Source organism: Coturnix japonica, chromosome 8, assembly GCF_054131305.1.
Source record: "Coturnix japonica strain WE chromosome 8, WE-NBRP24, whole genome shotgun sequence".
NCBI lineage: Eukaryota > Metazoa > Chordata > Aves > Galliformes > Phasianidae > Coturnix > Coturnix japonica.
This window is the reverse complement of record NC_140670.1, coordinates 31,428,782-31,439,236: the sequence shown is the minus strand read 5'-3', so window position 1 is coordinate 31,439,236 and position 10,455 is coordinate 31,428,782. Positions and strand designations below refer to the sequence as shown.

The 10,455-nt window shown below is 43.3% G+C and overlaps 1 protein-coding gene across 5 annotated transcripts in view; it reads right to left on the bottom strand.

Moving 5' to 3' along the window:
• Positions 1–93: 93 nt before the first annotated feature.
• Positions 94–10,455, bottom strand: part of PTPRE (protein tyrosine phosphatase receptor type E) — a 64,689-nt gene continuing 54,327 nt past the window's right edge. For all 5 annotated transcript variants that reach the window (XM_015867561.3, XM_085555375.1, XM_085555374.1 and 2 more), the window contains 7 exons: positions 9,166–9,259; positions 8,809–8,885; positions 7,931–8,065; positions 6,848–6,973; positions 6,162–6,322; positions 4,060–4,195; positions 94–2,600 (listed from right to left, as the gene is read on the bottom strand). In XM_015867561.3, the coding sequence (XP_015723047.2) occupies positions 2,526–2,600; positions 4,060–4,195; positions 6,162–6,322; positions 6,848–6,973; positions 7,931–8,065; positions 8,809–8,885; positions 9,166–9,259 (804 nt within the window). In that variant the 3' untranslated portion in view covers positions 94–2,525. The remainder of the gene's footprint in view (positions 2,601–4,059; positions 4,196–6,161; positions 6,323–6,847; positions 6,974–7,930; positions 8,066–8,808; positions 8,886–9,165; positions 9,260–10,455) is intronic.

Genomic DNA, 10,455 nt, shown 5'->3' with positions numbered 1-10,455 from the left:
TTTTGCATATACAAAGAATTCAGCAGCACTCACCAGCATTAAAAACAGCGAGATCTAATTAGAAATGACATGAAATAAAACAATAGCCCAAACTGGATGATATACGGACATATATTATAAAGATTTGACATATTAAATACAGTTAGGTTACACAGAGTTCCAGTAGCTTTACATTACAAATGGTGTCGGGGGGAATGGAAACAGTTTGAGGCTGGTTTTCAAAGTTTAAAAAAAACCAAGAAGTAAAAATAGCCTAAAAAACACTGGTATAATTACAGACAGCATTCGTCATTAAGGCCCAATTCAGCAAAGCACTTAAGGGATTGCTCCGGGTACAAAGAGCCAATGGACGGCGGGTGTATTGGAAGAGATGGCAGCAAGCAAATGCTTAAATGCTCAGTGAACTGGAACCTACCTTAATACATGAGAACAGTCAGTCCAGTCACACAGTGACCAAAACCACGTTACAGATCAGAATGTACGGCTTCTAATCGACTATTTGGCGTTTCCAAGGTCATTCCATGCAATGGAGGAACATTACCAACAAAATGCAGGTGTGTCCGTGTTGAGCCACGGCTCCACAGCGACAGGGATGCTGCAATGGGCAGCCTCGCCATTACTTGTCATGTGAACCAGAAAACAAGCTTCTCAAATCATTAGAAACATAAGAATCACTACGTAGCTCTGTTTGTGACTATATTATTGGTGTGGGTTTCTTCCTGTTAGCAGCTACAATCCCAGTACACATTGAACAGCTGGAACATCAGCTCAGTGCTGCTCCTTGCACCTGCAGCCTAAATGTTTGCAATGGGACCATAAGATACACTACTTTGGAGAGCAGCAAACACTTCTTAGACTTATGTTCTATCATCACTGAATACCTGCAGGCATTCAAGGCCAGGCTGGATGTGGCTCTGGGCAGCCTGGGCTGCTGGTTGGTGACCCTGCACACAGCAGGGGGTTGGAGCTGGATGAACATCGTGGTCCTTTGCAACCCAGGCCATTCTATGATCATTTAACCTCTCTTAACCAAACCTTTTCCATTCAGTATGAAGGTGAGGAGAGGCAGAAGGGGCTGCGGTCTACTTTCAGTGCTGCAATACGTGATGCTCCTTGTTAACAGCAGGGAGAAATGCTCACAGGAGCGGTGAAAGGATCCACTTCAGTCGCTTCATTTTAAGTAAGGCTTTTCCGTTTGCATTGATAAAACCCAGCCAACTGGATGAGACAGGACTATTGCATATTAGTTAGGGAACTCAAGTACATATTCACCTGTTTTGTGCTCATTGGTTCCTATGCATGTTCTAAAGAGTGGAAAATAAAGACTTTTCATTTGTTCAACATTCAGACACCCTGCGAGTTTTGCACTTTCTAACCCCCAAGCACATCCCGTCCAGGGATGCAATAAAGTCTTCTAAAACATATTCCCCCCATTATATTATCAGTAGTACTTTCATTAAAAATACATCTCTATACACAAACGTATCCCCCTTCTGGCTAAAGGAAGCACTTCTTTGCTGATAACACACATGGGAAGATAAGAACATAAAGCAGTTTTTCTTCATGTTGCTTGTGCTACACTGTTCTTCTGTTGTTTCCCAGTCTTGTAACAAATACCCTTGTTGAATCTAAGTCCATCTTTACTACTGTCCTCTGCCTCTTCTCATGGTGGCTGGAGGTTATGCACATGTAGATGGTGAAGCTCTATATCCATGGCCAACCAGGGCTGTAATGCCTCTTGAGTTAGACAAATGCTAGATACACACTCCTGATACGCTAAATCTCCTTCAATAGTGACAAACTGATGTTATTGTACTTACAGATTGATTCAAGCTGGTGTCATATTTAGGAAAGAATAAGTGAACTTACAAAGTCACGTTAATTTAAACAGCATTTCCAATCTGCATTTCGAATGGTTGTGTCCTATTGGCAGCAGGACTCAATACAGAGCTGCCACCCACGGGGAGGTTCATACAACCAGCCTTTAGAAGCAATACAGAGGGCTGTATTGTGATACCTGGGACAGCCCCTTTGCCTTTCAGTGAGGCCTTGAGATCAATCCCAAACACGCAGCAGCAGGTTATCAGAACACAGCCCCAAATAAACACCCCTTTTCATTTTCCTATTGACTTCTGTGAAGGCTTATGGCCGAAACATGGTTCCTTTAAACAGATGTACCACAGCTCGCTACCTCAGTATGAAACGTAAATGTAATGGCACTGCTGATAAATACCTGTAAAGTGGCAAAAGGAAATAATCAAAGAAATAAATCTTCAAGAATTAATTTACTGCTCTTTAGAATAAAGATCTCTTTACCATCTGATAGCGATATACTCTATATGAACATTATACTTTGCTTTAGAAGATATTTATCTTTCAGAAATAACTTTGTACAGCAAATGCAACTTTTAGAGCAAACAGGGTCTTATTTACAGTCCAAAGTCGACAAACCAAACGCCGTGGAATAAATTAATATCATATACAACTCTTTATACAGACAAATTAAAAAATAAGGCAGAAGGTTTTCATTTAAAGTTCGCATAGTCGGAAAATATGTCGATGAAATCTTGTACCACTCTGTAGCAGAATTCATATTGTTCCTGAAAAACAAGAAGACAGCACAATGTACTTGAATTGCATCACATCTTATGAATCACTGTTATGTAAATGGGAGGGGTAAAGGCAACGTGTTCTATCTTGAAGCTCACAGCAACAGCCATCAGTTCAACCTCACCTTCCCCCATGTCTGCTCATTGCCCCACAGTTCCATGGTCTGTTCTCTCTGCATCCAACTTCATCACTGTGAAGAGCTCTGTCACCATGGACAAGTGACCAAGAGACCTCAGCCAGCAGCAGAGCCCAGGTTCAAGCACTGACCTCACTTCTCTCATCTTACGCACAACCAACTTTTTGTACCAGGTCAATGAGAACACCCTGACCCCACAGAACCACGGGCCCGGCAGCACAGCATCCCCCCCTTCAAAGCTGTCAGCTCCCCCTTCATGTGCAGAAGCAGCTGAGGATGAATCCATTCTGATTTGTTTCTTTCATAAAAGCAGTGGTGCCTCTCTCTTGTCAAACAGGCTGATTCTTGCCTGTCACTTAACACGATTTCAGCTTTCTAGGGGATAATTCTTCAAATGAACATCACTTCTTAAACCTGTCTCCTCATTCAGGCTGAGCTGCTGATGGCACCGGGCTGTTCCCATCGCTCTTCCTGGGCACCCCAGGGAGCCTGTCTGCTTAACTCCAGGCTTTAACAGCTTCACAGCAGAAACCGTGTGACAACACAACTTCAAATGGAGAGAACATGAATAAAAACAACTTCCCAGTTCACTTTTTTCCCTCTGAAACGGAGCTCCATTGGTAAACGCTGTGTGTATGTATCCACACACACAGTTATCCATTGGTGACATGAGCCTGCCGCCTAGTGCTGTGCGTCCCAATGATGGGACACAGCCAGAACCCCAAAAGAAAGGTTCCCTCCCTGCTCATAAACCCCAGCCCACAACGAGATTTCAACCTGGGAGAGCTGCTCTCAGATAACTGTTTCTAAAGAAGTTTCTAATGGAAACTGTTACCAACATAGAAAGTATCAGCATTTCTATGTATTCTCCAAAACTATGTATCCAAAGGTGTTCTTTATTCTGTAAGGAAAACCCTCAGACCAAGTCAGCCTTTCTCCCTATGACAATTGCAAACCTATTAAGCCCGGACATTTGGATTTAAGAAAGAAAAAAGCTGAGCTATGGGGAAACAGCTTAAAAGCCATTTACTTCTTGAGCTTTGTCATCCACAACCACAAGATTTTGGTTCATTTAACTGTCACCGGCTCCTAACAAAGCATGGGTTATTTAGCCAAGCTCTATTTTCAGAAAGGCCGTAAAAAAAACCACCCAAACAAACCTGGAAATGATACACATTTCTGATACCTTGTACATACACAGCCGTCATCCATTATTTATTTCAACCCGCAACAAACCCCCTTTGTTCTCCTCCCACAAGGATATTTACAAACACACACCCTTTGAGAAAGATTCCGATTGTTAAATACCATACCAGTGTTTGCACCATATGTGGCCTCTGCAGTCTTAAGCTCTTCACAGCTTGAAATACATCTAAGAGCCCCTCAGCCTTCACTCGCTCCAGAATATTGCTGAGTGCAATGAATGTACCTGTCCTTCCAGCACCGGCACTGCAACACAAACACATGCACATACAGCAGGATAAAAACTGCTAAGACAATATTGATAGAGAATACCCAAATACTAATAGCATCTGATTTTGGTCAGCCATGCTGAAAGGGAGCCACAATGAATCCATATGAATTCTGAGGCAGGCAGGAGCTGGAGTCCCTGTTATAAACAGGAGGGGGAACAGCTGCTCATGAGGGTGGACAGTGATAGGGCAAGGGGGAATGGTTTCAAACTGAGACAGGGGAGGTTTATGTTGGATATGAGGAGGAAGTTTTTCACCCAGAGGGTGGTGATGCACTGTTCACAGGTTGCCCAAGGAGGCTGTGGATGCCCCATCCCTGCAGGCATTCAAGGCCAGGCTGGATGTGGCTCTGGGCAGCCTGGGCTGTTGGTTGGTGACCCTGCACACAGCAGGGGGTTGAAACTGGTAGACCATTGTAGGCCTTTTCAACCCAGGCCATTCTATGATTCTACGGTTCATTCTATGATTCACCATAATTATTATTCCAAAGCAATGTGATGAACAGCGTCCAACCCAACAAAAAGATTGTAACTGCTCACATGAGCTAAATGATTCCTTTTCAAACAGGTAAGCTAATACAAGGAAAATCCATGTAAGTCTGCATGCAGGGTGATACTACATACAACTACATAGAAGTGACTGCTCTGCCTCTAGCCTGATTATAGCAAGCAACCAAATGTAATCCCCTGTTACTGAGGTTCCTTTTGTTCCAGCATGCTTCACCCAGGATATTTTGCCCTTTTCTTCCCTTCAGACCACAATTCCATGTCATCAAAATAGATTTGAGTGACTGCTACCTGACTTACGATACCTAACATCAGAGCCAAAAAAACCCACAAATTAATTGCTTTCTCTAATTGAAATGTGGCTCATGTGATACACACACAAACACAACCAAAACAATCCATCAGCAGTGGCTGTGCACTGCCAGGCCAATGGCTCTGATAGGGAACAGTCCCTAAAAACAGGCTGGAATTCAGCACTCGGTGGTAAGTTGAAGTAGAAGGAAGGTTCACTGGATTGCATAACAAGGAGAAACACAAAATAATTTATTAAATTTAAAAATTTAATGGTTTTTTTTAATAATTTACAAGCAGGTGAAATGTAATCACGTGTCGTTGTTCTACTTTATTACCATCAAATAGAAAAACATCTGATAAGCACAGCGCCGTGAAAAGATTCGGTGCAAGCGCATGTATCCTCAGCTGGAGGAAAAACAAACAGGAATCCTTCCCTTCTGACAATTACTTTTATCAGACTAAGGACAAAGGTGAAATCTGACAGGGCTGAGGTTTATTCATCCTTAGCCAGTCTGTAGTAACCATATGTGGCTTTTAAAGGAACCCACGAGCAATGTCCTTCATCTACTGCTCCAAAAAGAGGAGGAAAAAGATATGGAGTAACCCTGGATGCACAGGGTGCTCAACCACACACTGCTCTCCCTGTGTTTACATTCACACTCCTCATGCTGAACACTCACTTTCTTTCTTCCCAAAGCACATTCTCAGCATCTCTTTAAAGAGTTTGTTTTACGTCGGCTTGAGAATTTTTTGTATTGAGGAATGCATTTGAAATACCACAAAGAAGCAGATTTGTTTCAAGGGAACACTCTTTTCATACCCACTTCTCTCCCTGCACTTCTTCCAACCATTATCTTAAGGAAAGATAACTTTTCACTTTGATTCTCAAGCTTCTCTTCTTGAGACAAGTTCCAAAGCCAAGGAAATGCAGCTGTTCCATTACCTCACCTGTCTCTTGTATCTAATCCATGTATATCAAAGACAACAACTGCTTTTACTTCTTATTTTATTATTATTCTATTTCTTCATTTTGGGGGGATGAAGCCCATTGGCTCACAAAGGAGAGCTGCCCTAACAGCAGCCAGATGGGACAGAAAGAAAGCCTAGCACTTAGCTGACTGTGGGAAGGAGAGGGAGCCTCACCTGCAGTGCACCGTGATTGGGTGATTCCCTGTCTGCTGCTGCTGCTTTTGGACAGCTGCAATCAGGTCAATCATCCCTTTTCCTTCAGCAGGAATTCCGATTTCTGGCCACCCATGGAAGTGGAACTGCCGAACCAGCCTGTTTTGCTTCTCTTGGTTACCCTATGCGAAGAAAAAAGGTAAAAGGGGTTATTTTCAACTTGGTCTGTTGAGAGCTCTGTTTCTACATTCAAAGTGCTGGTAAGCCGCCTCTAATTTTCTTTTCCATTTGCACAGCTGTTTCATTTGGGTAATTCTAAGGATGCACTTAAAGTTTATGCATCCTGAGTGCCAGTGGCTGAAAACTTACTGTGTATCAAAGCCAAAGCGTCCAAAAGTAAGAAGAGCTTAATGAAATTCATTCCTCTTTGCACAACACAATTTCTTAGCTTGAAGCTAACATTATTTGTCTTGCCTTTACGTCTGATGATTAAAAGCAGCCCTGAAAGTTCAAGTGAGCATTACCACCCTGCCAATTTTGCCAGGCAAGCTGAATGTTCTGTCATTATTCTATACGCAATTAAATAGGATGTTTGGGAATAGCACTGCCTCTTTACACCTTATCTACCATTCTCCTATTTAAGTTACATCATCACATTTATGAACTGCTTAGGACAAACAAACAACTCATATAATTAAGAACAGTACCTGATTATACGTAACTACGAAGTCTCTTACACTTATGGCATCTAAAAGGCTGTCATTCTTGATTTCTACAGTTATCTCTCCGTGAGTTACTGAGCCCTCTGATGGCCAGTACTGGCAGCACTTCTCCTGCAAGATGGGAGAGAGAATTATAAGTATTCATTCATTTTTTTTCCAGTTATCTACACCACCATCAACTTCGGATACAGTGACAAAGCATAGAGTGGGGTTCTGGACAATTTGCAATGAAAAAGCTAAAGCCCAAGAACACAGCAGTAAAACATTACTGTAACATACAGAATTAAGATGGAAAGGGAGCAGATGTCATAGCTGATAAATGCTGCTTTATAAATAGACCAGAAGAAAACCAAGTAACTCTTACAAGCAGTGCAGGGTTGTTAAAAACACACAATACAACAACAGAAATCATTTAATGGCACTAAAGTACAAGGTGAACATTGCAGGGCAGGGAGATGCTGTTCTCTTCGCTAATGAATGACAGAGGATGCAGAGAAGAGGTTCAGAAGCTTACAGAGACATACAGGGAGTGAAGTTTTCAAGAAAGCATTGTCTGGCTCTTCTCAAACCCCAGAGAGCTCTTTCAGAGGTATCCACATCAAGCATCCCTAAGAGTTGTGCTTTAAAAAGCAAACTGAGCCCTCTAGAAACCATTTCTGTAGCGTAGGTGTTTTTGCCTGACAAATCAAGCAACAGCAGCAACACTGGCCTACACCTACTAGTAAAGGAAGAGCTCATTTAGAATGGCCTGGGCTGAAAAGGCCCACAATGCTCATCCAGTTCCAACCCCCTGCTGTGTGCAGGGTCACCAACAACCAGAGCACTAGAGCCACATCCAGCCTGGCCTCGAATGCCTGCAGGGATGGGGCATCCACTGCCTCCTTGGGCAACCTGTACTACTGTGTCACCACCCTCTGTGTGAAAAACTTCTTCCCGATACCTATAGAATCACAGAAATTCAAGAAAAGGCAACAAGTCTTATATTGCTGCAATTTGTAGGCAAAGTTTTAATCTTGTGTGAAGACTCATATGTACTGCATTTATAAAATGGAGCCATGGGACACACACCTGCTCCCTCTCCTGCACCTCTGTGAGCATGACAATGGTGTGGCACTTCCACTCCCACACCATCCGCCAGAAATCCTCCACGGTGTGGGGCAGCGGTCCTTGCGTGGCAATGAAGTAATCCTTCTGGCGATAGCCCTGCAGAGAAAGGCCAGGGTGTGTATATTGTATATCATGGCAGCAGAGACAGAAGTCGGTATTTGGAGAGAGCAGCAACAGCCTCATTTCGGCTGCTGTCCACACGAGACATGCTGTTGCACAATATGAGCATCACCCAAATCCTTCACACGCTCTGGGGACACAGAGTCCACTTGGTTCTTTGCTCACCCCCCCAGCACTGAAATGGACACGTGCAGACATGAGATGTGAAATACTTTTGTCTATGGGTCATAGCAGTAACACAGAAGCAGCCCCAGTGACATCAGGGGCCCAAGACAGATTCTGGCTTAAAGACAACCATCAGCTCCTGCTGCTCACTGTCCTCATTAGTTCACCTTGTCTCAGAAATGAAGATTCATGTATTCTTAAGTCTTACTTTATGACTTTTTACAGTCATGGCTGTAGGAATGAAGTTCTGCTGTGAGCCCTGAAGGTTTTCACAAGGAGATTATTTAACAACTGCACTCATTACCTTTACTGTGGAACGAACATTAGACTCATTTTTTGAGATATGGTTCTATTTCCATACTGATGTGATCACACTAAACTGGAGTTCAGAACACTGAAGATCAGGAATTCATTTGGGAACTCCCATAAGCCAAGCCCAAACAAAACTAATGCTCTCCATAAGCCAACTTGGCTGAAGCTCTTCAAGAAGACTTGCAAGAAGCAGTATAATATTTGACTTGTAGCTTAAATACATTGACAACATTTATACTTACATCTATGAAGGAAGCATTGATGTAGTCTGTGTACTCTTGCCCTCTCTTCATTGACAGAATAACTCTGTTAAAATCATCTGGAAGGAAAAAAACACCACAAACATTCACTCATTTTTATTGCCAACCGTATGTTAACCGTTCCACTGTTACACATGTGGGACAAGGACAAACTGCCCATCCAAAAGCTGGACGAGGTGCCTTAAAGTCTGTCCCTGACTTACCCAACACAGCCACATTCTGATACGAGGTACCCAGCCACCAGCATACAGGCATAACTTAACGTGCATGACAACCTCAGGATAACCACACACCTGTTTACAGCACCTGTTTCTATACATACAAAGTCAATCATCTTACACGGGATAATCTGGATGACTCTCGCTTTCTTCATATTTGCTGGAAGATTGCCAGTTCTCATGTTCTCTTTCATTATTCGAACGTTTGTTAATTTCTGTAATGAAGCACACAAACAAGGACGAGGATTAATTAAAACAGAAATGGTTTTTATTTCATTATATTCCTCATAACCTGTACCCAGAGGATCGCTCGTTGGGTATAGACCAGTAGCGCAGTCATAATTAGCTGACCATTTATGAGTGGTGAGGTGCTGGAACAGCTGTCCATAGAGGCTGTGGTTGCCCCGTCCATCCCTGGAGGTGTTCAAGGCCAGGTTGGATGGGGCCCTGGGCAGCCTGGGCTGGTATTAAATGTGGAGGTTGGTGGCCCTGCCTGTGGTGGGGGTTGAAGCTTCATGATCCTTGAAGCCCCTTCCAACCCAAACCATTCTGTGATTCTGTTAAAGCTGCTTTGCTGCCCTGTATGTACAGATATAATACAAAAGACCACTAACATCATCGTGTCCAACCAGCAGCTCCACACGCTCAGCGTGACCCAGCAGCCTGCTCACTCACACGCTCTTCTCAAGTTCTACACCACTTCCCTTTGTAAAACCTCCACTTCCCCTATCACTGAAACACACACTGAACTCATAGGTGCTCATATTCCTCCATTCCTACTAGCAATCTTTTATTTATTTTATTAACAATCTTTTTTTTAGATTATTAGAACTCTGTGACACACCGATGGGCACCAGAAGGCTGAACAAGCTGAGGGGCTGCTCACCGGGCTCCACGTATCTGTGCCTTCACTGCTGCAGTGACCAACACCCTCTGTTTACTCAGTGATGACAGCACACAGTGTACACAGAAGACAAGCACTGCCTTTGCCCCACCAATTTGTAACAGCAGACCTTACACACATGCATGGTTGTGCCAAGTGATCTGACAGCAACCAGCTGCTTGTGCTGGGGGGATTTACCAGGTAACCACCACAGTGACAGGGCTGTGTTTCAGCAGCTATTTCACATAACATCAGTTTACATTAATTTCAATTTAATTTGCCAACTGCAAGCAGTTTTTCAAGCAGTTTTCTATTCACCAGGCGGTTCAGTTTCAGAAGCACATCCTAATTCCTTGGTAAAAACCCAAGTAGCACCAACAAGCCACTAAAAAGAAATTCCCACGTCCCAGAAATGACTTTTCAGTTACCGTGTAACACTGCGGTTAACAGAGCGTGTGTCAGAGTCCCACACAGGTTAAGGCGCTCTTCTGTTCCTCACTGTGGATGAGCTCCATGCCCCTGGGCCAT